Source organism: Cheilinus undulatus, linkage group 10, assembly GCF_018320785.1.
Source record: "Cheilinus undulatus linkage group 10, ASM1832078v1, whole genome shotgun sequence".
Lineage (NCBI taxonomy): Eukaryota > Metazoa > Chordata > Actinopteri > Labriformes > Labridae > Cheilinus > Cheilinus undulatus.
Genome location: NC_054874.1, coordinates 30,592,178 through 30,620,026, shown reverse-complemented (window position 1 = coordinate 30,620,026; position 27,849 = coordinate 30,592,178). Strand labels below are relative to the sequence as shown.

Sequence of the window (27,849 nt, the reverse complement as noted above, 5' to 3'; positions counted from 1 at the left end):
TGGGAGACCTACAAATCCGACCACAATTAACATACCTGTGTGATTATCTTCCAGATTTACCATACATATTTAAGTGCCATAATTACTGTGTATGGATATGTTGGTGAGTGCATTCACCCATGTCGAATGAGTAGCTTACACACAACACTGCCTCTTAACTAACTGGGTGTGTTCTGATTTAAATTAGGGTCACTACTTCATTGGTTGAGCACCTCATTATTTCTCCATCAATCATTTAGAATGAGATGAGTCAGGGGAGGTCAGCAGTGAAGTGTCCAGATGTTCAGCAGCTATAAAGCCTGCATCTTAACTGAGATGGATAGCTTAATGCCTAACCTGTTCAAACACACCCTTATACACATGTGTGGGAGAGCTGGAGAGGGAGGAAGGTGCAGAAAAATTAGGAGAGTGATGACAGGAGACACAAAAGTGAGACATGATAAAAAAAAGAGGTGCAGGGAGAAGAATGAAAAACAGGAAGGCAGAAAATGTAGAGAGGGTGAAAGACTACAGTAAGCAATCGTACATCAAAATGCCACAAACATTATGCAACAAAACCTTCCTGCATACAAATCATAAAATTTAAAACTCCATTAAGGAAAATATGTGATAAAAGCTAAGTAAGCTTTATAGTCATCTGATGATGTAGTGGCAGGTTGTTCATTTGATTCCTTACATGTTGACTTTTATATTAATCCAATACATCTTTTAATTATTCTGTGCCCTTTAAAATGGAAATAGGGAGTAATGCTGGTTTCTGTTACTAAAATCATGCTGTGCAACTACAATCCCTTACTGGGTAGAGTTGCAAATATAAACCAGGGCCTCTGGATGTGCAGCCACTTTAACAGATGAAGGACAAAAAGAGAAGGGCAGTATGCCATTGACAGACAGTAAAATGATAAGGTGGCAAGAGAGGTGCTGAATAAAGACAGATGAGACCTTAGGGGCTATTTAATACTGAATCAGTTTTACATGAGCCATTCAACCTGCTGCACTCTTCTTTTTTTACTTCCTTTTCTGACTGTGCATTCCTCTGAAAGAGACTAGCTCATGTGCATACACGTGTTCATTACCACTGTGTGACAAGCCATGGCCCCATCCATTAACACATCTTTTCCAGCATCATTCCACAGTAGAGATCTGAGAGTATGGTGTTTTGTGTTAATGTGGCTTCAGATGCATAGAATCCTATAGGAGAGATTTATAATCTATGGCTGAGAGCTCAGAGCCCTTAAACCACTAGATGTTTAATCCTAATCCAGGGTCTAAGGCCTTCGCTTTGTTCCATCATGGACTGCTTGGCCACCACATCCATGCTTCCACACTTGATTCATTTATGATTTACATTGCTTTAAAAAATCTCAAACTGGAGAAATCTCCACAGGTAAGTCGGAGGTGGGATGTACTTAATTTAAAGCATCAAAGTTCAATTCCCATTATAAACTTTTAAGGTGCTCTCATGCAGCCCAACAGCAGTGCTTAAACCACCTTACACCTGACTGAAATGCTGAACAAGGGCATAAAAAGGCCATTTTACACTAGCACAGAGTCAGGACGGAGCTTTCTAAGTATTGCTGAGCATGTAAAATTAAGAGGCAGGCATCAGAACAAGTCTGCAAGAGAGAAAAAAGATTTAATGGAGACAGAGAGAGAAAGAAAGAGAAATGAGGCATTTCACTGAAATCAAGCAGATATTATTACAGCTCTGTGCCAGGCTGTTTCACTCTAACTAGTCTCTGATGCTAAGAGTTGAAGGTCAGAAAAATAAAATACTTTTAAATGGATTTCGGTGCAACTAAATTTGGGCCGTTGAGCATTTTTCTTAAGGCAAACTGGAACAAAAATTGTTTTCCTGAGAAGTGGGCATGCTCATTTATAACGGTCATGAACTTTTAGAAGACTGGCAATTATAAACAAATGGGTTGTTATTTTTTTCCCAATTAAAGAAGCTTATTAATAAAGTGAACTATAATCCACCTTAGTGATCATAGCAGAAATAATTACCAGATCAAAGATGAAACTCTTCCAATGGTGTAAACTTAGTCCAACTGACTATTGCATGCTTTAACTGGGATCTGCTTATCCACAGTTTAACTGCATTTCAAACAACATCATGCAACACCACCAAAACTGTATAAACACCCTACTAACAGTCACAAGTGATGCTGACAATTAGCAGCCAAAAGGGTTAAAACTGGATGACGGTGGTAGTCAGTAGAATTAAAGTTCATTTTAGCTTTATGTTTGAAATACATTTGTATGTGATGTAGCTTTGTGTCCATGGTATGTTAATCTCATCCATATTTTGTTTGTTTTTTCCACAGCTCACTGATACAGACCAAACATTGAAATACCATTGATAATCACTAAGCCAGCGTAGCTAACAGTTCAATCCAGATTAGCAAAACTCAATAAAGAACTTAACTACCCACCGTAACAAACGTGAGTATGTAGGCAGTGACCACTGCGTCAAGCCCGACCGATTGATCGGCGGGCCAATTAACCGGGCTGATTATAACGTATCACAGATTAATCAACATCAGCCAATATGTAGCCGACATATTAACTTTTTTGCTGCACAGGGATTCTGTCTGTGTGTCCCTGCTGAACTCAGCCCGAGTGCCTGGTCCAAGACACAAGCAAGTGCAGCAGCAGCTCTCCCCCACTCAGTGTTGCCAACTTAGCGACTTTGTCGCTATATTTAGCGAGTTTTCAGACCCCTCTAGCGACTCTTTCAGAAAAGCGACTAGCGACAAATCTAGTGACTTTTTCTGGTGTTATTGGAGAGTTTGGAGACTCTGACATGACAGCACATATCATTGTTGCTCAGTGAGCAGCTGGTGCTGTCATGGGCCCCTCCCTGTCCCTAAGTACTCAGACAGCCCAGTCCTTGCTTAGCAGTCCCTGCTGTAGTCAGACTCACTTGGCTGCCTGTTTCAGACTGGGAGCGTGTTTTGCTGCTTGCATGTGCCGCGTGTAAGCTCCGGTTCCTGTCGGTGCGGCCGTCACACAGGGCGCAAGCTTTCCGTGTGTCAACTGCATCTCCCTGCTCTCAAAGCCCTGTCTTTCCTCATAAGTTTACCTCAATAAACCCCCCTGAAAGCGACTTGATTCAGTGTACAGTGGAAGTTTGTCAGGAACTATTCAAAATAAAAGCATTCTGTACAAGTGAACGGAGTTTCTCTATAAAAATGCTAAACTGGGCTTTTACTTTGAAAAGCACAAACCAGAAAAGCATTCTTACGGCGTTTATCTTTCCTGTGACATATTCTACCAGTGTGGAGACAGAAAATTTCACTAATAGTAGATCTTTAGAGAACAACTTTATAAAACAGGCGCATTTAAGCTTGTGGCCTTCCTCAGGGTTATCAAGAAACACACTGTAAACATATTCTATGTGCATATTTACCATAACGATGTAAATATGGCTCTCCATTTATCATTTTCCTGTCTAATATGGTCCACAGCCACAATATAAGCCCCCAATATCAGTATCGGCATCGGCCCCAAAAATCCCATATCAGTCGGTCTCTATTTTAAACCCACCAATCTATTTTCAGATGTAAAGGGAGCATAAATGAAGCTCTAGATCAGCCCAAAAAAAATTCCAGCCAACAGTGTTAATTTTGACGGTTATTTTTAACTTTAGTCTCAGTTTTAGTCTTTAGATTAAATGCATTTTAGTTTCAGTCACATTTTAGTCTTTTCTACCTTTTAGAGTTTTAGTGTAGTTTTAGTGAACGAAAACGCAAAAACTTTTTAGTCTAATTTTAGTCCATAGAACGTCCTCACATTTTAGTCTCTACTTTAAATCCAAACATTTATTCTCCTGCCTAAATCTGTTACCAAATCATAGTAGTGCATTCTCTGCACCCTGTTAATCCGGGGTCAGTCTTTCTACAGCTGTGAGGCAGAAGAGATACAGATGCATTGTATTTTGAAAGATTTGATGAATTTTTAAGGTCTGATGAAAACTTCATTAAATTTTAGTCTTGTTTTAGTTGTTTCAGGCAGGACCAACAGACCTACAGCATGTCAGCTGAAGTCTTTTTCTGTGCTGAAATGCATACTTGAATATCTTTATTGGCCAAAATGAGTCTGTAAATATTGGTATATTGGATATCCAATATTGTCCATCCCTAGTATTTGTGCAATGTAGGCAGTGTGCAAGAGTCTGCAGTTTTCATCAGTGCCCTTAAGTTTTAAGATGGGCATGTCCTCTCGTCATTGGACACTTTTATTCTTTCCTTTATATGCCCACCTCTAGTCATCCCCTCTGTCCTCATCCCCCAACTTGGAAATACCCACAACATGGCCACAAACTGGATTGAGAGGAAGTTTTGAGGTCTTTTGAAGGTGGCAAATCACAAACACACACATACACAAATACACACAGACACAAATACACAAAATATGGAGAAATAAGCAGATCTTCAGCAAAGCCGCTGTGTCACAGACTGGTAAGTAAACATCCCAGATGTTACAGATGATGATGCTGATGGTAATGTTGATGATTGGATGGGGCTTAGGAGAGAATTATAGTCATGCATGCACATCTCACTGCACACGAATGAGCTCACAATAAAGCCCACTCTCTTATCATATATACACAAATGCAGGCAGACGTGCACACATGTTTAAAAATAACTCTTGGAGGAATAACTAAGCTTTTTATGAAGGTACACATAAACTGTTTGGTCATAAACTTAACCAAACTGTTCAGAAGAGGTCATTTGCATTTGTCATTTTCAAGATTCAGCAGCCAGTGCTTTTTAATGCAACATCTCTTGACTGCAGAATAAACAGTCATTCAATCCAATGAGCAAACCACAAGCAGCAGGAATTGCCTCAAACCAATTTCAGATTTAAATCTTGTCTTTGAATTTCATTTGTTTGTAATGCAAAATAACAAGCTGTCTAGTCAAAGAATAAAGCAAACGATGTATAGCCTCCAAGTTCTTTGGAGCAACAGATAAAAACCATTAACCCTCTTCTATAAACCAGAACCTATATAAAACTCCTACAAGGGTTTTCCAATTAAGATCATCCTCTTCTTATTGCCCTCACTTATCATGACAGATCCCTGCACTCCCTGTTGTAAGTGGCAAAAAACTCATACTAGCGCAGATCTTAGGGAGACCTACCTTTGAAAAGCATGGTGGCACAAATATAGAATCCAACCGAACATGGTCCCCAAAACTTGTGGCACCGCATCCTGGCACCGCTCAGTGGACTCCGCCTGCCCCCGGCAGCGGGCTCTCGGTGTCGGCTAGACAGAGACTCTGCTCCGGCTTGGCGGTAGTGAGGACATGAGGCTGAAGGGGGGACGAAGAGGCAGACAGACAGCGTGCGAGAGAAATGAAAAAAGGGACTGACGGAGTAGAGTGAGTGTGGAGTTGAGATTGGCGCGTTCACGTTCAACACATTCCCTCACAGAGCTCCACGGGGGCGCGCGTCCGAGCGGGAGTTGGAAAGAAACATGGCCGGGAAACTCCACAGGTAAAGAATGAAAAAGTCATGGCAATAACCACACGAAAGTTTGTGAATTTCATATGGGACATAGTCACGCTGGGAATGGTTTCGAAATGTTTAGGCATATTCAAGCTGCAGACGTTTTATGTTGTTTGTCATTTATTTATGCTAGGCTACAGACGGTCGAGGCTGTAGCCTAGCTTACTTTTGTTAAGAGCATTTAAAACCTAAAATTATTCATGCTATTGTCCAGATCACATTCCCCGGACCTTTGATTACATACCAAGGCTGCTAGTCGAGATGTCGTGTGATATTTAAGCTGTATTATTATTAAGTCACTTGCCGTGTCTCAAACTCTCCTGTGGACAGTGTTGCCCATAATCTAGGTCAGTGGTTCTCAAATTGGGGTCCGGGGACCCCTGGGGTCCGCGAGCCACAGCTCGAGGGTCCGTGAAATAATTTTAAATAAATTATTAAAGAATTGCCATGTCAATAAAAAGCAAATATATACATATAGGGACCACAGCGCCACAAAACAACCTTACTAACCAGTGAGTCCAACATAAGTCAGTTTTGGGCCAATAAAAACTCAGATATGATCTGACATATCACATAAATCTATCACTCATCACACACCAGTCACTTTGTTCAGGGTGCGTTTGGTGTGCAGGTCCAGCAAGCATCCACTTGAACAAATGTTACTAGACCCAAACTAGATAAACTGAGAAAAACATGATGTCAGCTATCTGGAGTTTGATTTTATTGAGAACAGCAATGGAAGACCAAAATGTGTTGTGTGTCTTCAAGTGAAGCCATGAAATCTGCCAAGCTAAAGCGTCCTCCGATCACAAAGCATGCAGAGTTTAAGGACAACACAAAAGGTTTTTTCAGGCAAAAGGGTGAGAAATACATCCGCCTGAAAACACCTGACCACAGCCTTAGAAAAAGCTTAGAGAGCTTCTTATTCGGCTGCTCAATGATCGCAAAAAGGATGAAGCCACATCAATCTGGACAAGAGCTTGTATTTAGGTTTTTAGAGTATTTAGAGTTTAAAATACAGCATCTAGGAGTACAAATGGCAGTTCACATATGTTTAATCAGCATGAGGGTTATGTGGGGGTCCTTTGAAAATTTTCTGCCCTGTAAGAGGTCCCTAGCCCCAAAGAGATTGAGAACCCCTGATCTAGGTGACGTACTGGCGTATTGACGTAAAATAACTGCAGTTTGGCTGGCTCTCAGATAGTGTGACAAGTCATACTGCTGTGTCCTGAGGCAAGTCTTGGTGTGCTGTGGAAATTTGTATAGCTATGCATTAATACTAAATTATACAACAATTAAAGCTAGTGTACCGTCTTTTAAAGAGGCTTTTTACTGTATATAGGTAAAGCATGCCTTAAGATTTTTGCTCGATCTTAGGTGTGCCTTGGGCGAAAAAGTTGAAAACTACTGGGCTAGCTAAAAATAAAAAAATGCCATGTCGAAATATTTTCTTGTGAGGACTCAACAAAACATTTTCATATAAATCTGGAGGTCTATGGGGAGTTTTTAGTTGTCTGCTACCTCTTCTCCATAGTGAGTTTTCATTTCTAGCCCTAAATCTCCCTTAAACCCACTGAACAGCACCTTTTCCTGAACTAATGGCAACAAAAAAGTTGGAAACAAGCATTATATATAATGTAAGGCCTTTAATTAGAATGATGGGAAAATATATTTTATGTTCATTTTGTGAAAGGAGTCCAGATTTCTAATGAAATGCAAACATCCCAAAACATCTTATACAGTATGTGTATATAGTTGCTTAAACATGAAACAGCTTACAGTTTGCTTTTCTTAACCCCAGAAGCCAAAAATCTATTTCTGCTGGTTTGTATGAACACAGAGTCAAAGCTACAGTACAAACAAAAAAGACGTGACTCGTCTCACAGTTTCTCCCAGTCCTCGACATGACCAAGACAGGAACTCTGGCCTTTAAAATGTGTGCAGATCATTAGCCATGCCTCCTTCTCCCACAGCTGTAGACTATCACTACTGAATATGATGTGTGTCACACTGCAATTTCCTCACTTCCTGATGCTACAAAGAGGTTCATCAACTGCATTTTTTGTCATATTTGTCACCTTTTTTGTGCCAGTATGGCTCATAACCAAATGACCTATTTATTCCAGTCCATAAATAATTCCAGTAGAAAATAGGATCAGAGGAGCAATGAGGAGGAACAGTGCAACAATTCTGCAAATGTTCTCAACGCCTGGCTCCCATTTTCTCCTTCTCTTTCTCTCAATTATACGAGGGCATGTCGAAGAAGCAGTCCTGTGCCAGTTGTATTAGACCTGATCTTGCTATATTTTTAATACCCCACATGTCTGGTGGAGTTCCATCTGAGAAGATTTATGCTGTTAGATGCAATTTGGTACAGAATATCATATGTCTGTGGGCCGACAGCCACCGTGGATCAGTGAATCCTCTGCTCGCAACCTTTCTCCTTACACTTGCTCTCACTGGGCGAGGTTAGTCATGAGGACACTGCAATGTTACACTAATCCTTATTTTTACCAAGGGAGCCACATTGAGGCAACTCTGAAAGCTCAAAGTTTTCTTTAATCCACTATTGACCTTACTGAATCAAACCGAAAGCAGAACCCAACAGCAGCATGGTTTGCATTTGAATAAATGAAGCCCATATAAAAGTTATAAGGTTACTGGACAGGATAAAAAATGAAACCATAATCTAAATGTATTTTCCTGTTAGAATTAAATTGGCATATCAGCCTAGGAACAAGTAAAACATCACTATTCTTTAGAAACCATACAGACTATTTCTAAAGTTTCATAAGTCTTACATCGCTTTTTAGAATTCCAGCAATCATTGCCGTAGTTTCAAACTGCTTTCACCATGTGTGACTAAACAAAAACCTGTAATAAGACAACAAAGTATAATCTGGTTCTGAACTTTAAAAAAAGGCTTGATGCCACATAAGTCTAAGGAAGAGCTGCTAGCATTGTCTCAAAATGAATCACATTAATATTTTTGTTGCACTTTAAATTCGGAGAATTTACAATTTTAAAAATCAGAAAACGGTCAAAATGCACACTTATATCTAAACAAGGGAGTATGCTGTAAACAATATGAAGTGGCTATCATTAGCGTTGATAGCAATCATCCCTCAATGTTTATGTCCACATGCTTGTGCTGATAAGACATTACACCAGTTGATTTATCAGTTTACTCTGACACAGGCTGCATGCAGCTTTTCTCCATTCTCTGCATCAAAAATGCCAAAGTGTTCTTTGCTAAGGACCAGTATGCTGGTTTAATTAGTAAATAATTAGTAAAGCATTATGATACTGTGGCATAGCCAGCTGACAGGGTTGACTGTATTACTATGAAGACACAACTTTTTAGTGGCATTGTGGGCCTGAATTAACAAGAATATTGAAAAATTGGTTGAATGACTAATATTTCCAGTCTAGCATATGTTACAACCCTTCACCCCCATATTCCACATACTCTATCAGTGCTATGATTTTCAGGAAAATTGCACTTTGGAGCAAATCGCTCTCTTTATAGTCAGTCAGTGAAGTTTCGTATCCCAGTCCATAGCCAAGAGACACAACTCTGCTTCACTTTAGATTCCTGCCAGGTCTATTTTCAGTGTGTCCATTGCTAAAATACACCAGTTGATGTAGAGTAAGATGAGTCCAAACAGGAAGAAGAACGTTTAAAGCAACCAGTCAATTTCAAAACAATACAACATGCACTCTTGACTCTATCTCTTTACTTTAGCAATATTCCGTCTCATCCTGTGGCATAAGCCGCAGGCCATCCATCAGTCAAGTTGTCACAGGTGACACAATGACAAGGACAAAGAAAAGATAAGATTTGAAGTTTGAAATTATCTTTGAACCACACATTTTTCTAGAAGTAATTCACCTTTTAGCTTTTCTAATGTTCTCAGTCATGGTAGATGGTTTCTGCATTCAGTTTTAATGTTAAGTTCCATTTAGCGGTAGGTTCACTTCACAGAAAGCATGTAAAAACATAAGAGATTACTTCAGCACCTAAAATAATCAACAAGCACCGATAAACTTTCAGTACATTTCACTTTAAAAGGGATAAAGATAAGTTGTCTTGGATAAAGAAGAACACCAAGCCCTTTGACGGCCAAGCCACAGTGCATGAGGATATATGAGCTGGTATATATGTGCACATTTATCGCTTGTCAAATTAGCCCAGCATCATGGACAGGAGGTCTTTAATCACTTTTAAAACATCTTCACACACAGGCAGTGGTGCTGCAGGTGGAAATGGACACATACTCTCAAGGAACGTATTATTAAAGTATGCTCATTAAGCAGCACAGTCTTCATGACAGTTATTAAAGTAATACTGTGGCTATTTTTTTAGTACCCCGGGATACTACCTCCCATTCTTACACAGAATAACATTGACATGAATAGCAAATTAACTTCATGAAGACAAATAAATGTGTTATTTAGACACTGTATTTGTTCAAGCTTGTAGTTCTTTCCTGATCTTCATCTCCCATCTCCAGCAGCTCAGTGCTGCACTCCGCTGTGCATCGCCCCAGAAACACATCCAGTTAGCAAGGGCGCATTCTGTTGGTCAGAGCAAACCGCTGTGCTTGAATGCAGCCCAAGTCTATTATGTGAAATTTAGACTAAAGGCATGTGTCCACAGCTGGGGCATTTGTTTTGGCAATGCCTGTAACCTCAGTTTCATCCTATCCTGACGTTTGCAGCAACCGGATGTTGTTTCCTCAGAATGACAGCTCATGTTGGTTTTTCCTTCATTACTGTTTGTGACCAATCTGGTTTGATAAGTCCCACCCCTTTTTGACTATGATTGGTCAGTTAGGGGGCTGATGTTGAGGTTGTTTTTGAAATGAATGCTTCCAGTGTAGAAGAACCAGATGTGGACACTGGCCCTGCATCATGTAGTCAGTTTATGGCGCACATCCCTAACTGTGTATGCCAACGGTGTGCTAGTATATCTATTCTTTGTTTCAACACGTGATGTAAAAAGCAGTGAGAATCTTTCACAAAGAATCATCTCATCTCATCCCAGTAAACCTATTTAGAAGTGGTTGTTTTAGAGTTGAGCTGTCTTCTTTTATCACACACACTACTATTGTCAGATGAAACAGCAAAGCAATCAGAGCACACTGGTTTAGTTCTCAGCCAGTTAAACTTCAATAGACTGATCGCTGAAGATGAAAGAGAGGATGTAATACAAGTAGGTAAAATTAATGTTCTCAAGTCAAAGCTGTTTATTCTGTGAGTTTATGAACTTGTTAATACTGAACCAAAGAACTAAATCCATCAACACATCTCCAAATTAGGACACAGAGAATCTTAAACATGACTAAGCATTTTCAAATGCAGTGATCCACTGATAGGAGGCAAAAAAGCAGAGAGGAAAGTCCATAGCACAAGAAAAAGTGCAAAGAGCAGAGGGAGCTGTTAATTCTTCATCTTTTATGAATGAGGAGCTTTTTTGCTAATGGACTTAAATGTTGGTGAGCTACCAACGCTTCTTCTTGTCTCTGCCCTTTTTCTCACACCCCATTGTCCTTTTCTGCATCACAAACAAAGGATTTTTGCAGACAAAAAAGTGAGTTTGACATTATCTTGCCTGTATGTGGATGTAGCGTACACCCGTGAACAGGAATATTTTCAGCAATGACACTATGACATGCCAACTTTTTCATACTTCGATTGGCACTTGCTCAAAAATGACAAAAGAGCTCATGAAATTTTCAGTCCTGTATTTTGTTAAACATCTTCCTCCCCTTGGTGCCTGTTTCTAAATTAAATATTTGAAATGTCTACATGTCCCAGCAGGGTGCATATGTGTGTGTGTGATAGAATGGGGTCAGATTAGTTTTAGTTTTGTCTGAGTTGCTACCTTTGATGTGTGCAGATCTTTTTTGCTGTGGCAGAGCACAAAGGTCCCAGAGCTACCAGAGGTATGTGTGTGTTTTTGAATCTGGGTGGGTGTGTTTTCATGTATTTAGGATGTTGTAGATACGTGAAGGAAAAACTCAAGATAAAACAATTATCAACATGAAGCTTTTCCTTCACTCTAGGACTGCAGACAGCTGTGAACAAGATCGAGTGCTTCCTTGTCCTGAGAAAGATCCTCCTCTATCATCATAACACCAGCCATTTGTCTCTGTTACACCTTGGTGGTGGCAACTCAGTTTGTTATGCAGTACCGAGGAAAGGTCAGATCTCTCACACGTACTGAAGACTTTACCGTAGAAAAGGTCAGCAGTGCAAACAGAGGTCAGTGGGAGAGTGAGACAGACACACAAAAAGAAACGCTGAGGGAAAAACACCTTAACAGAGGCTCACAGGACAGGCTTACAGGATTACAACACATACAGAGAAAGGCTGTCACACATTCATTACCCCTTCTTGCTGAAGTTCATTAATCCAAGAGCTGTCCTCCAAAAAAATGTTTAGTTTTGGACTTTAACCTTATGCCTCGTTGATTATCCTCACTTCATCTATTAAGCGTCCTTTTGTTACAGTACTTCATCACATTAAGAGATGTAAAGACATCCTCCTGCTCATATTTTGAAGGATGTTAGTTTAAACCCAAATTTATCCACCTTATTCTTGGGGCTGCTACTGTAAATCTGAATATGGGCGAAATTTCTGGTGCTAAAGTACATTAAATACACATAATCTAGTACAGCAGCTACCAATAGATGCTAACAAACAACGACAGTTGTCTCGATAGGAATTCACCTCTAATTTGTAAATATTGATATATTTTTGAATCATGTGTTCACATTGTTTGTATTGTAAACTGTAAATAAGGTGGATATCACATTTTTCCTGGGGGGGGGGTTGTCTACTGTAGCTATGAATGTGGGGGGAACTTCACGTACAGAAACAATAGTAGCAAAAACACGATTCTTCCAAGGGTTAATTAAAGTGATTTAGTGTCAACAGTGGTTGTTCTGAAATAAATATTTGCTGCAATAAATACTGCTTAATTTTTGTTAATCAACATGAGCTGAAAGTTTTAAATAATATTTTCTGTAATGCTCAGTACCTGTTCCTTTGTTCGTGGTACTTATATTGTACAAGGTTAAAAATGTCTCTTACAACAGTGTTCTAAACATGCTGTTCACTATCTAAGTGTATCGGGGATGTGATTCTTTCTTTATTAATTTATCATTAATTCTTAACTTGACCAAACTGAAGAGCTGGCAACTTGAGTCATGGATAGTTTTATCAATATAATTCCCACATTTTAAGAGGGATTAGTTGGTGAAATAAGATTTTAAGCAACTCTACAAACTAGAAATTTATCTGAAGATGGTGACAAACTCCTTTAACAAAACGTGATTGTCTCTTTCTCTACTGATATAAAGCTAATAACGTTTGCTAAATATGCTTGTCTAGGTTATCTGAGGTAATGTTGTCACTTTGTACTCTCTAGTCAAGGGCAGAGAAATAATAATGTTATCCTGTTCAAGGTGAAGCAGTTCAAGTTTTTATATTTCGGTATCCAAATTGCTCTAATCACATTAAGCGCCTCGTTTCTATGCAAAGTCCTGTTTAGATAGAATGGACCGGAAGCTGTGCCCATATTTCACGCAAAGAATCATGGAGGCTAGGAAAAGGTGGATACTCTTTTGACATGGTATGCACAATATTATCAATATCACATCAGTATTGGCAGATATTACTGTAAAAAAATGAGTTAATTGTTTCGGCAGATATACACATTTCTGCCGATATTTACTACTGATATTTTGGCCATAAAAATCTCTCTATATGAGCTGTAAATATTGGCTGTATGAAAAGAATAGTATGTTGTTTTTTTTCCTTGACCAACAGACCTACATCAGCTGAAGTCTTTGTCTTTATTCATTACCATTCCTTACATTTTAAAGTCTGTTTAAGGACTCAAATTTGTTCATTTGTTCATCATGAGACTTTAAATTTTGTGTTTTAAGGACTAGAGTTTTACATCTGGACTACATTTAGATATCGGTATCAGTATTGGTATTGGCTTAAATTACTTTGTAAATATCCGTATCTCAATATATTGGCAAAAGTCCAATATTGTGCATCCTTACTTCTAAACCCTTTTTCAAGTTTTAACTGGCTTGTCTTGACTCCAAAATTACTAATACTGCCAAGCTCTGTTATTAAGCTGTTTACTTTTATTTTAGTCATACTTTTAATCAATAATTGCTCTTTTAAAACTTGACTATACCCACACATTACTTTATTCTTGTGGAACCTCAAGAAGTCTTAAATTGGACATTTGACATTTAAGGCCTGAAAAAGTCTTAAAATGTGTATATATATATTGCTTAACAAATTTATTAGACCACCTGTCATATTTGTCTCAAAGACCATCCAGCACTATGAACTGCTTTAATGCAGACTCTTGCATTTTCAGTGAGCTCTCCACATTTTACCATTTTGAACAGAAATGAGGGATTTCAAACTCAATTCACCCAAATTTGAGGCGGCTCACTGGGCTTCTCTGAGAAGTCAGAAATTAACCAAGCATAACATTCAACCACTATAACTCATTTTTCTGTTCAGGAATGCAAGTAAATAACTATAATTTGACATATTAATCAAGAAATAATAATGTGCTTTACTATTTGTTTTAGGATTTTTGTAAATCAATAAACTCACTGTGATTAAATAATACACTCTGTACTGTTGTGAAACACTAGTCCTGTTCTCTAACCTCTGGGCTTCCACACTGCCCACTTAAAAATCATGAAGCCTACTCTTACTTTGAGACATCTACTTTAAAAAAAAGAAGCTTTTTAATGATTTAACTGTTAAGAATCAGCTCAGTACACCTGCAAAATGTGCTCTGATAAATATCATTATATGGTATATTGATAGAATAGAGGAAAGAAATCTTAAAATTTAGATATTTTTGGCCAAAAAAGTTCTATGCCTGATACCATTTGACTTTTCATAAACATTACATAAAATCAGAAAATTCAGCCCTGGTCCAGGGCTGATTTATGTCCTATGTTCTGTCCGGCCATTTGCTGCCCAAAAAGTGGTATTAATTTTCCTTGCTTTTTTCAGGTCTTAAAAGTCTGAAGTTTGATTTTTAAAAGTGTGTTGGAACGTAAGGCTCCTATTATTGCGGAAAATATATATACTCATTCAAGGCATCCTTGTCTGATCTCTAGCTATGAACTGAACACCAGACAAATCTGTGATGATGACCCCACCAAGTGGAAGAAATGTGGACTTGCATGAATTTTTTCTGAATCCCAACACATTCTTCAGAATTACTTTGTTGAGGGAAAAAAGACATTTCATTAGTTTTTCTGTTTGTTCACCGGAAACATTTTTTTCTAAATAGAAGAGGTCAACATTATGAGAAGAAAATATTTTTATTGGAAAAGCTTTTCTGTAAAGAAAAGACATTGATGGATATTTTTTCAGAGCATATTTTTCATGTAAACATTCAGTAAAAGTTACATTTCAGGAACCTAAAATAAAAAGATAAAGGGGTGTCTATATTCTAAATTTGATTATAGAAGTTCTTTATACAAACTTTTCTTTGCCTTCATATACATGTACATTTTCTGACAAACACTTCTGCTGCCCTGAATTTACCTCAAACCAGAAGTGTTGACTCAAAAAATGAAGCCCGCATTTGTTCATCAACATTTCTGAAGTTGGTGTACACTAAGACAAGGCTGTCTCTGTGCTGAATCTGAGAGCTTTTTGTGTAAGAGTGTGTTTTGACAGCCCATCAGAGCTCTGGCTGGAAACTTCAGCTTCTTGAGAAGCTGGCCTGATGCTTGGCTTCATTCATTCCTCCCTTGGTGTTCGAAAAAGTCAGTGAAAGATGCTCTTGTTCACTTAACATTTAGACGAGAGATCCTGAGCTGTGCAGACATTCAGCTGATCAGCAGTTCACTGCTCGCACTGCAGGTAAGCCTAATTTTTCTGGTACTTTCATATATTGATTAATACTTGATTTATTAAAATCTATACATATAGCTAGAAGATGCAGTTGCATAATCTTTAAATATATTTAATGTTTATTTTTGCTGTCTCATTCATTATTTTTCTTGTCATTACAACAGAAAATCACAAAAGTTCTGCTTTTTTAGATATGAGGTTTGTGATCCTTTTGGCTCTTTTCAGTGGTAAGTCGGACAATTCCTGAGCTTATTGACAGTAATTATTGATTAACTCTTGATTCAGTGCCGTGATTAACCAGTTTAATACTTGGACAGAAAGATTCAGTGTGATTATGCTACAAAAGTTTTGGTTTGCCCTTCAATTACATCATTTACAAGCATTGTTAATTTAAAAGTGGAAAAAAGATCAACAAAATAAAATTTAAACTGTGAAAATGTCTTTTTCTCAACACGTGCTTTAAGGGCTGGCTAATGGCAGGACTGGCTAATGACCTGATCATATTTCATTAAAGCTCTGATGCCTTGTCAGTCTTGAACCCACATGATCAAAATACAGTGTGTGATGTGTTTTAATCTGCTCAGGGATTTTAGCCGCCCCGTTCGTAAAGGAAGAGGATGCAAAGCGTTTCATCAGGCTGAAGAGACAGGCTGGCTACTGGGATCCACACCACTCTCAGAACCAATGGGGCTACACCATCCAGGAGCAGGTAAAACTTTGACTAGAGCCTTAAAATAACACAGTTATTTACTGTTGGTGACTGCAAACGCCAACATACTGTCGGCTACTAGAGGGATCTCTTTGACCAGTCATCTTTCTTTAGGCAAACGAGTACTGGACAGCCATACGAACAGATGCCCAGTACTACATGGACATGAGTCACCTGATGTTTGACCGCTCTGTGGCTACGTGAGTGAGAAAATCTGCAGTTAGGCATCTGCCAACTGATATACAAAATGTGGTATATAATATATAGTTTTGTTGTATCGGTAAATCAAGCTCGAGTTTAGTATTTGTCCCACTCTAGTACAATAAAGCAAAGAGGTCATAACTTATTTATTCACATATGTACTCTTTTGTTTAATTTTATTTCTTTTTTTCTGGTAATTTTTCAGGGAAAACAACCGGCTATATATGGAGATGCTGCGTAATGCAAGAGCTCACCTTGATAGCCAGATCGGACAACACAGATAAAGACACTCAAGAGAAAAGTGATGGAATCACAAGAAAGATAATGCCTAAATAAGAAATCAAATGTTTGCTTTAAGTCGATTGCATAAGGAATCTGTAGTGTGCATGTTGTAAGCGTAAACAGTGAACTGCTTTTATTAATGAATGTTTTAGATTGAACTTTTCTGTAGTGAATAATTTAAAGTTTAAAATGTGCAGTTGAGAGTGGATTTAATTATATCTATCAGAATTTTCATAGGCAAAAATTGAAATATTTAAAGCTCATTTTCTCAGGTGAATTATGCAGGGCTGATATCTATCCTCAGATCACTCACTCTTGGTTGTTTTTTTTTTGTTGCTTGATTGAAAACAACTTTAAGTTTGGTCATCTGATTCTGTTTTAGTGCAAAGGTGGAGGAAACATATTTTGGAGCTAAAAGAAGTATAGTATGTTGTATTCCTTTCAGTGGGATTTTCTACCCTTTGTTGTTTACCACTGGGTGGTGCTGTCAGTACACCTGTTTTATTCTATGGATTTTACCATTTACCTTGAGCTTTTATTATTTTGGCCTTTATTGTCAGCTTTATTTTCATCGAATGGTACAAAGGAAGAAACAGATTAAATTACAACAGTATGAAGAATCAAATTTAAATCAACTTTATTAGTGTGATTAAGTATATCTAACCAGTATGAATACTGTAAATTTGAGGTTTCTGTAACTTAAAAGAGCTGTGCAGACATGTTTAGCGATGCATACATGACATAATACAGGTAGAAGTTGTTCCAGTTACTGCAGTAACCATAAATATTGATGAAGAGGCTAAGACAGACAAAGAAAATGTGAGAACTGTACAAACTGTTTAAATGCGACACAATTCAGAGCTCCAATCAATTAAGTGTGCTGCATATTCCTCTTAGGTTTATTTAACCTTCATTATATTTTTTGAAACATGTAGATTGTTTTTTAAGGTAGTTTACAAGTTGTTGGTACCTTTATAAGATTTAAACATTTGTATCATTTAACAATAAAAAGCAGTCAGTGTTCGAGGTAAGTTGTGCTTCATTTGTTTGGAAACAAGAATAATCCCACTTTAGTATAATGACGCAAAAGTTATGTTGGAAATGTTGGTATTACTGCATGACGTTGCAGGCCATTCCATCACATTAAGTACAGTGAATTAAAGGCAACATCTATGAGAAACGGTTATAAGGAAGGCAGCTTACTACATAAATTAAGTCTATTATAACACCTTAAGTTATTTTTATTCATTTTAAAGAAACTGATCAGGGTTAATTTACATACAAAATGTGAACTGACCAGCAGGTGTGGTATAGCGCACTAATAGCAGCATGCTACTTAAAGCCACTGTGTGTACAATATGAAGTTGTTTAACAGTCTGAAATGCAACATAGGCTGCATTAAGTCTACGATTGTCCTTTTAAAAAAAAAGAAAACAGATTTGTATGCATTAAGAATTTGAATTATGATAAAACATGTATGGAATTTATATACATATAGACCTTATGACATACAGAACACTTCAGCTAGTAAATAGAGAAATCAAAGCAACTAGTTTGGAAGAAGGTGTAGTTGTCTAATAAAGAGCAGCTGCAGTAGCTCCCTCTTTATTATAAAAGCAGATACATGGTATTAGCGAGTACACCAGTCAATGCAGTGATCCGATACCTTGATTTATTTACTTCTCCAAGTGTCCACCATAATATCGATATTTATTGCACTGGTACTGGAGGGACAGTTGTTACAGGCCAACACTAAAGTCTAAGTATTGGAAATGCTAAAGGAAAGTGATAAAAGGTATTATAAAGTCTTTATTAACATATTTTCCAGAGATTCTTGAAGGAGGGTCGTTAGTTGTTTGTGAAAGTGATGTGTTGATGCTACTAAGTTGAAGGTGGCTCCTCACTTGCTGTGGGAGGAGGGATTTTCATAAATTTTTGTAGAGCTGGAGTGAAGATGAGGATGGTGCCCAATATTGAGACTGTGAGAAAAGCCCAGAGGAAGATCCTGTCTAACACCTGAGCCACAAACTTCCAGTCTTGTACCACCTAGGGAAAAAAGTAAAAATTTACAAAGAAGCACCTTACATATATTTTTATTATTAATTATACTCCTTTTCAAAACTCACCTCACGGATGAAGTGTTCCTTGCGGATATGTCTGCTGATGTAGCGTACTGAGTAGATAGCCTTGTCCAGCATGGCTGCCCAGGCCTCTTCATCCTTCCCGTCAGCAGTGGTCTGTCCGTGGGTTCCGCTGTTCCCCCTCTGGCCTCCTCTTCGACCTCCAGAGCGAGACTTCAGCTCGGGGCTCTCAGGAGCCAGCTCTGGGTAGTGGTATCGATCGGTGTGTCCACGCATGCACAGCAACCTAGGCAGTTTCTGGAGGAAGAGATTACGAACCCACGGCGACATGGGGTGGTAGGTGGCCGAGGAGCGGTGGTGCACGTTGATGACGAAGACAGTGACGATGATTGAGAGTGTGACAAAGATCATGATGAAGAGGAGGTACTCTCCAATAAGTGGAATCACTTTAGAGGAGGAGGGGATGATTTCTTCTATGACCAGGAGGAACACAGTGAGGGACACTAGGACAGAGGTTGAGAGTGACAGCTTCTCTCCTTCGTCTGAGGGAAGGTAAAACACCAAGACTGTCAGGAAAGACAAACCCAAACAAGGGATGATGAGGAAGAGCGTGTAGAACAGCGGCAGCCTCTTCAGAATGAAGGAATACGTAATGAAAGGGTATGAGTACATGCCGTCCTTCCTGTTCCCTCTGGCACCAGTGGCACTAAGGATCTCCCACTCCCCGTTGTCGAAGAAGTCCTTCCTGTCCACCTGTTTGTCAATCAGAATCAGGTCCACCATGTTACCATCATATGTCCATGAGCCAAACTTCATGGTGCAGTTCTGGCGGTCGAAGGGGAAGAAGGTGACATCCATAGTGCAGGCAGATTTGTAACTAGCAGGTGGTGTCCAGGTGATGGCGCCGTTATACCTGACAATTGCTTTGGTCATGAGGGAGCCCTCAAATCGTCCATCAGCACTGAAAAAATACAGAAAACATCTGAATAGTAAACATTTGTGAAATATCTAACTTCTGGTTGTATTTATGTGGTTTTTCATTCATATTCTAGCTTTAACCCCCACTTAGTTAAATAAGGATGAAAACATGTAATAAAGCAAGTAATTGCCATCATATTTTGTGACTTTATTAAAAACTTGTACTTTAGATTTGGAGATACAGGCTACGACTCATATATTAACAAATCTAATAATTATTAGAAATTCAATGATATACTGTTGGAAATATAAGCATTTGCTATTTGTCTCAGTAACTCAGATTAATAATCAGTCCCTGGCTCATTACAGCTGCATTTGTTGGCTTTTAGTAACAAAACCCTCAGTTCACTTTGTCAAATGAAAACCTATGAATTTGGGGATTCAGTAGTACTGTTGATCAGTCAGGGTCCAAATCTGGACGTTTTAGCACATAGCAATTAAATTTTACATTTTATGTACAAACTATGCATAGAGACGGCCCACTACAGGTTGTAAACGGCTGGGTTTTTTGTTTGTTTGTTTGTTTTCCTACTGGCTGATCTGGTTCTAAGTGATGTATGTGGTGCTACCTGTCGTCACCAAAGAGCTCAGCAGTTACCACACACTTTTTCCACAACCATTAATTTCACTTATTGCAGCCGACAGCCAGAATTCACAGAAACATCAGAAACAACACTGTGACACTCTAGGATTGTGGGTAATGCTGTGCCGTTACCCAAGGTAGTCAATAAAAGGTGTCTTCTGTTTATTATTTATTATGACATGATTGTAAATTCATCTATTTTTCATACAGGTTCTCTTTCTGAAAAATGACTGTTTAATTCATGAGTAGGTTCAGAATGCATGCTCAGAGACTCTGGGGGACACTCCGGAATTGTGGGTAATGTAGTGCTGTTGACCAAGACCACAAATAAACCATGTTTTGATGAGATTTAAACTTCTCTTCTACATGACAATATATTATTGTTTCACACTTAAGATTTCTTATGGTAAGTCTACCTTGACTGGTTATGATACTACAGCTAATAATCAAATTTTAAAAGCAGCACAGACTAAGAAGAGAGTGCCCCTCGCCCACGTTTCATAGGCATTTTTTGAAGTTTGCACCTTAGCTGAAATTCTGGGCTTTAGTTACTCTTTTAGAGTATAACATTCTGTTTTTATATTGGTGCTTGTATACTTTGGTGCTGATTTTGACGGTATAGCTGCCAAATTAAAAGTCTTTGTATCTGATGTTCAGTGACAATAAAATATCTGCCTGCACGTCTGTCAGTCATTCATCAATCCTTAGCACAGTCTTACTTCTCATATAGGACTATGTCCGGTAGCCAGATGTTTTCAGAGGGAACTCTGATAGAAGTGATTCCTCCGTATTTTTCTGGATTCCATCGCAGCTTGTAATCAATCCACTCCTGTTCAACATGAACACATAACACAGGATGAAAGTTACTAGAACTTTTACATATTCAATCACTAAACTATAATCAGTTTTCACTGTTTTGTAGAGTAAAGAGTTTTAAAAACATGTTTTAAATGTTGTATATTCACATATTACAATTAGATCCTGATATAAGAGGATATTCTCATAAAAAGTTCTAAGTGGGAAATAGCAGCTAATAATTACTGCAATATGTATACTAATCTATACGACATAGCCCAACTTTTTAGAAAACCAACAATAAACAATGTAAATCTCTATTCTACAAAGATTTTTGAAAAATCTTAACAATGACTGTCCATCACAGCGCACTCAGAAGTTTTAATATTTATCAGAACAGGAATGGTGTTTGTCAGGAAGTAGAGCTGTATGTACAGAGGTATTTATATGCATGTAAAACACGGCATCACCATGAAAATCACCACGCTACTTTTCAATAGAATATTGCAGTATTTATATATGGTGTATTAATTTTAACCTTTTCACTAGGTTGTAGATACAAATAGTAACACTGCACTGACCATTGGCAGTCGGCTGAGGTTGATTCCATCTTTCTTACCTGGCAAAGCCATACATTAGTTGTCATCAGCTGGTTCTTCTCATCCTAAAACAGACAGATATCAAAGACATAAGAATTTGAAAGAAAAGAATGGCAGTGTGTAACTTATAGAGATATTTCTTGAATAAACATTCAATCAGAAAACAAAATGTTAGCCCCAACTACTCCCAATGTTTAGTTACATCTTTATGACATACAACCAAGAAGGTTAAAACCTGATGTCATCTAAATAATCTTATTTTCACACGAGTTTGTCTGGGGAACACTGTTAATGGCGTGTTTTCAGACATAGTTTGAAACTTCACCATAGATATCACACTGTAGATATTGACTACCTTTTCAGGTTTAAAGTGTTGGAATTTGTTTACCAATGATTTTTGAACTGAGTGCCTCCATCATGATGTTAAATCTGATTAGAGGACTAGATGAGAAGGTTGGCTGAAAGAAAACTGAATCATCCTTTTCCTTTTTCCCCCAAATCAGACAGAATCACATTTACTTGTTTCTGCCACTTCCTAAGCAAACAAGCAAAGGAAACATGAAACCAGAGTGGGTGCAGTGAACCACACTCAAGCAATATAGATGCAGCAAGAGATAAACAGAAGAGGACAGAAGTAGGGAGATGGAGAGTGGTGAACACAGGTTTATTTCCACATCGCTGGAGTAGAGTTAGAAAAATAAGAGAAAAAGGACTTGAGAGAAACACAAAGATGTAGCTCTTCCAGACCAGTCCTCAGCTGTCACACTGAGTTGGATGTTTCAGTGATCACAGAAAGCAGAGGTGAACCATAATCTAATATAGAGCCATGCAGCAGAGTCAGACTCAGGGGACATACATAGTGAAGCTAAGCTGCTGTTATCTCTCTTTCCTGTACACTTTTCCAAAATAAGAGACAGCATCAACTTAAACCTTTCCTCCCTGCAGAGCCTGGAGTGTTCTCATCTCTGATATTCTCTGCCTTGCATGCCTGTTAGGTGGAAGGATAAAGAGTTAAAACCAAACTAGATGAATATTTCAAGCTGGGAAGAGTGGCTCTTCCATTAGCGCCTTGCCTTTTCTCCCTTTGAACACCTAAACCATCCTGACCTATCACAGGCAGTCCCTGAAATATTAAAGGAACACTCCAGAGAGAGAAACTGCACGTTAGAGTTATGAAGAGAGGGTTTCAGATCTATTTCAGGACCACGGAAAGCTCCACACTGTGAGGCTGCCAACAGGCCTGTTTGGTTTCAGCACCACGGACAGCAACACTGCTGCGTTTATACAAAACAACAACCAAGAACAAGCTGAAGCTAACTTTGAAGCTTATTCCATAAACAGCTTTTTTCTTTTCTCAAAATTCAGTCATACCCTCTTTAAATGGTTAGTATACACTAGATAGAACATTTGTTTAGTTAAAGGATAAAAACATTTTTGCAGACAAATATGAACAATCTTAACAGTGATTTATGCCATCTCTATAAACTTTGATGTTATTTTAAGTCCTAGCTTCATAAACCTGTTGTTTTACAATACATGCAAAGAAATGCAAATACGCTGTATGAGTACTATGAGCTAATGTTCAAATTAAAGTAAGCCTTTTGAGGAAACGTAAGAAATGGCATCTTTGATGTCTTACTAACTCTTGATAGATAAATCAAACAGGATAAATCACAAAGGCCATGACCAAAGTCAAAAGAATGCTTACAATACAGCGCTGTGCCATTTATTAGTGTGATTAGTGTGGACATAAGATAGCCCCTGGGTAGGTGGCATAATTTTCTGCTTTTTCATTCCATAAAAGGACCTACTTTTTTTGACACAAGAGCTTTAAAATTGGCGTATGGTTAATTAAACTCCATCCCATGTTGATGGTGGCTCTGGGTGATGTGTTTGTGTGGTCTGTGTCACTGTGGAGCAGGAGGCATGACTGACCAGCCTGCTGGCCAGATATTCTTGGTTGAGTTTGTGGAGCTCCTCAACTCTGAAAACAGCCGAGCACATTTCGTATTTTCCATTGACTTTCACAAAATGTAAATATTAGTGAACAAAAACAACAATTTCTCACCAAAAAAAATTCCCACCAGTAGATCTGGTAATGAAATGGTAACTACAAGTCTTTTAAAAACATAGGAACTTGCCTTCTCCTCTGCTTGCAGTCAAGACATTATAGGTCAAGAGTTGATCAGTTCAGTGAAAGCATGTTTTTTTTTAAAACAGAAAATTTAATGTTGTAAATGACAAATGTCAAAGTAACAAAAGCAAAATATTGCTAACTATACATGTCAAAGTAACAAAAATGTCATGTCGTAAATGGCATGTCAAAATTGAAAAAAAGTAAAACGTTAATGATAAGTGATCATATTGTTTTTTTCCTAGATTAATAATTTACTATCTTAACTACCTTTCAAAATTATGTGTGTCATTTCCATTTCTTTCTGTTGTGTTAATTTTGTTGACTTGTCATTCGGTTTGTTCTGACTTTTTGTATGGTTTGATTGTTAATGTTAATTTATTAATTCCTAAGTTTATGTCTTTGCCGTGTCTGTAAAAGCACTGTGTAAATATCTGTTTTAAAGGTGCTATAAAAATTAAGTTATTATTATTAATATTATTATAAAAGATGATAATACACTTCACTGCACTAACATGTTCACCCCTTTATATGAAAAATCACATACATTTTCATCATCTGAACTGTTATTGTTTTTTCCTACTTTAACTTTTGAGTTTCCTTCCTTTAGATAACACAAGAAAACATCTGTGTTGTTAATGATAAATGATGAATGAAAAAAATTAAAAAGTATTTTATTTATTATCGCTGTTATTTTTTTAAACAGACCTCCAATTTATCAAATCAATTCATAATCTATTTGAGATATTTTTTCAACTCAAATGCATCTTTATCACTTCATTTTTTAATTCAAATGAGTTTTATCCCCTTTACTTTCATCATGTATTTTTTGGCATTTTAACCCCGCATATAATGTATATGTATATATATGTATACAATAATATGTAAAATATAAAAGATGAATTATGTGGGTACTGTAAGAAACAATATTGAAATCAGACAGTGACAGTGGTTTATGTTTGTGTTCTTGATTGTAGGTGTATTCTCACCACGTCCACCAGCTGGGAGATCTTGAGTCCGAAGCGTACTTTGATGGTGTCATTGGCATGCTGGATAGGCCGCACCCAGCGCTGGTAACCTTGGAAAAGATTCTTCAGGAGGGCATCCTCCATCTCCGCCAAGGACACAAACTTATTTGGAGCTGAAACAAAAAGGTAGGTTTATTGACTGACACTTGATTATCTCAGGGTAGAGAAAATACTGACAGTTAATAGCAATTATGGAGAAAAGAAAGATACCCCAAAAAATCTACTATCATCAACTACCAGTAAAAAATAGAGGCTTACACAGAATCATCTTTATGTAACTGCTGTTTAACACTTTTTTTCCAGCAAATTTCCAGAAATATTGTTTTTTCAGAAGAGTACAGTCTTAGACAGCAGCACCTAATTAATCAAAGTAGGTTTGATTTCATTTTTTCTTCCTGGTTATTCATCAGGTGATTTTTGAAACTAGTCATGTGCTTTTAAGTGTGTCTGATAATTTGAAATTCGCCCTGACAGCACAAATACATCATTGGTTCAAACACAGACCACTGACTGATCACAGGTTGAGTATTTCTTGTTTTACAAAATAATGGATACATCCTTTTGAATGCAAGCCTGTAGACAGTGTAGACAGTGTTGATATGGTTTAAAACAAACCAAAAAAATTAAACATAACAATTAAATGATGTGGCTCAAAAGAACAACAACAAAAAGTATACAAACTCTATATAACAAGTAGTGTCTGTAAAACCACAGATCATTTCCATTAAAATAAGTTCTTTCCCTGGACAGTAACTGCAGTCATAGGTTCACTTCAGTCCTCCAGCTGAAAGCAGAGGGTTTTATAGATACATGTGAATACAGTGGCGGATTAGAAGTGAGTGATACAGCTGGCTCTGCACTGGACGCAGAGATGACAGAGATAACTACCGTGTCCAGTTGCTGCTGTACAAAGCACATGACTAAGCCCGAGGCAATCTGATGTCTCTTGAGGAACAGGGACAGTAATATTGACATCAAGGGACAGGCGTTAGCGTGAGACACAGGGGGACCTCAAGAGTGAGACTTTGTGTATGTAGTAGAGGAGTGTTTTGACCTTTAACCTGCAGCTGCTTTCTCCTCTGGCTGTAAATCTGCCTGACTTCATCACTGGTGAATGTGCACTATAAGGAAACATTCAACTATAAACTACAAGACCTTTTAATTCTACTGGATCTGGTCTGTCTTGGATGGAAGTGCAGAGTTGAACACTGACATCTGATACTATTGTGTTAATCTGAGTGATGCTGTAAGAGCAAATAAAGCAGAGCCCCTTAAAATGCAAATGAATGTATAGTTAAAAGGTGCTGTTAGCTTGAACTTCATTTGATAGAGTGAACTTTATTTTATTACATTATAATTACAAACAAAGAAAAATGTGTATACCGTAAGCTATGTATTTTGATGTCACTTCTGTTGAGCAGCACACGGAACCCTTTACATTTTCATGCTGTGGTTCAACTTTAGGGTTTACTACTGGTAAAAAAAAAATGTCTCTTATAGCCTATCTGATATCAATGGAGAGCAACTGAAAACAGTAAAGTAAATCAAGACCTGGTATAATTTTTCTGTTTTGCATACGCAGTGAATGTATAGGTGTTTTGTGGTAGACGAGGTCTTCAGAGCTTGTGTGAAGGAGCAGATTTAAATCTGCATCCGACATGAATGTTGCACCACATGGTCTGTCTGTGATGCTCCCATTGACTTGAAACGATACTGGCGCGGGTAACGTTCACTAAATGACGTTTAGAGCCAAAATAAGTCTTGTTTTCTTACCGGGAATGGCGGCGAGGGAGAGCGGGCAGGACACGGACAGGATGAGGAAGAGGAAAATCGTTAACTTCATGGTGGTGTTGTCCTCGAGCTCCGACTGAGGGCTCGCGCAGCCTCCTGCTACTGTGAGCTGTTCTGCTGGAGAGGACACCGCATCGAGGTTCCCATCAGTACCGCGCTACAAAATGTGGAAAACAAGCCCTTTGTAGCTTCAAAAAGGACGGAGATACATTTGTAAGATGCATGTAGCCGTTTTTTCCTACGCTATTGCTCCGGTCGAGGCGTCACGGGGAGCGACGGTCAGCGGAGCGGTGCTGTGGAGGAAGAGGAGGAGGAGAGAGGGGGGAGGGATGTTCGGGAGGGGCTGAGGCGTGGTGCAAGTGTATTTTTACCTCTACAGTTCATGCGTAGGAATGGGATTATTGCCTATCATTATGGGATTTAAAAAAAACATTCAAAATAGACCTGGTCTTAGGTATCATAAGACACTAATAATAATATCATCATTAAATGTCAGTAGAATGAATATACTCCAAGATTTGTGTCTTTTTTATCTTCGATTATTCAATCGGGATCCTGTGCTGTCATTAAAGTGGTGTGGGACTTAGCCTAAAAGTTATGCGTGTTCATGTGTAACCCCCAGCTATGGAGTCAAAGGCCCCAATCTAATAAACAGAGGGTTCAGATGGATTTCAATCCCAGCCATGCATTAACACGTCATTGTCTCAGTTTGTCCGCTGGAGGGCGCTAATAGAAGCATCGACTCAGGACGTCATGTAAGAAAAGATCATCCGCTGTGACAGAAATGCATTTTCCTCCTTTATTAAGCATACCCTGAAGGCCTGTTTTAAGGCTTTTTTCCCCAAATACAACCATAGAATCCTTTATAACATTTCATTGAAGCAGTTTAATGGAGACAGATTACAGGGACAAAACATAAGTAATTAGATTCAGCAGTACAATAACTCCAATTTTAGAGCTGGATTCAAAGAAACTGCATCACCAGACCATAAAAACACTCTCTTTGCTAAGATTTGGTACATGTAAATGATGATTAAGGGGTTTGATTCACAATTATAGCAATTGAACTTATAATAGAAATGAAATTGACCTTGAACATGCCTGTACGGAAAAAAAACAAACACAAATAACACATCTGTGTATGTGTTTTTACGTTGTGTGGTCTGTCATGTCACATCCTTTCACAAGCCTCAATAAAAAAAAGATTTTCTTCATCTTAAAGGACTCATGGACACTCAA

General features: G+C 38.2%; 3 protein-coding genes across 4 annotated transcripts in view; 1 reads left to right on the top strand and 2 right to left on the bottom strand.

The window, feature by feature from the left end:
- The window catches only part of chrna8 (cholinergic receptor, nicotinic, alpha 8), a 73,460-nt gene extending 68,119 nt beyond the window's left edge, over positions 1 to 5,341 (bottom strand). The window contains exon 1 of the mRNA XM_041798184.1: positions 5,148 to 5,341. Within this exon, the coding sequence (XP_041654118.1) occupies positions 5,148 to 5,217 (70 nt within the window). The 5' untranslated portion in view covers positions 5,218 to 5,341. The remainder of the gene's footprint in view (positions 1 to 5,147) is intronic.
- Positions 5,342 to 5,427: 86 nt separating this feature from the next.
- Positions 5,428 to 18,080, top strand: LOC121516776 (uncharacterized protein C3orf85-like). Of its 2 annotated transcripts, none has more exons than XM_041798187.1 (7): positions 5,428 to 5,502; positions 11,583 to 11,720; positions 15,378 to 15,438; positions 15,621 to 15,656; positions 16,014 to 16,138; positions 16,253 to 16,338; positions 16,545 to 18,080. In XM_041798187.1, exons 2-7 carry the CDS (start codon positions 11,703 to 11,705, stop codon positions 16,621 to 16,623), a joined length of 405 nt encoding a protein of 134 aa, XP_041654121.1. In that variant the 5' UTR covers positions 5,428 to 5,502; positions 11,583 to 11,702; the 3' UTR covers positions 16,624 to 18,080. The 2 variants fall into 2 exon arrangements, with proteins under 2 accessions (XP_041654121.1, XP_041654120.1); XM_041798186.1 differs by having other exon boundaries at positions 15,594 to 15,656.
- On the bottom strand, positions 18,078 to 26,890 carry LOC121516775 (neuronal acetylcholine receptor subunit non-alpha-2-like). Its single transcript, XM_041798185.1, has 6 exons — positions 26,593 to 26,890; positions 24,781 to 24,932; positions 21,678 to 21,722; positions 20,983 to 21,092; positions 18,748 to 19,663; positions 18,078 to 18,667 (listed from the first exon to the last, which is right to left on the bottom strand). The coding sequence occupies exons 1-6, from the start codon at positions 26,660 to 26,662 to the stop codon at positions 18,503 to 18,505; spliced, it is 1,458 nt and encodes a 485-aa protein (XP_041654119.1). The 5' UTR covers positions 26,663 to 26,890; the 3' UTR covers positions 18,078 to 18,502.
- Between the last annotated feature and the right edge of the window lie 959 nt (positions 26,891 to 27,849).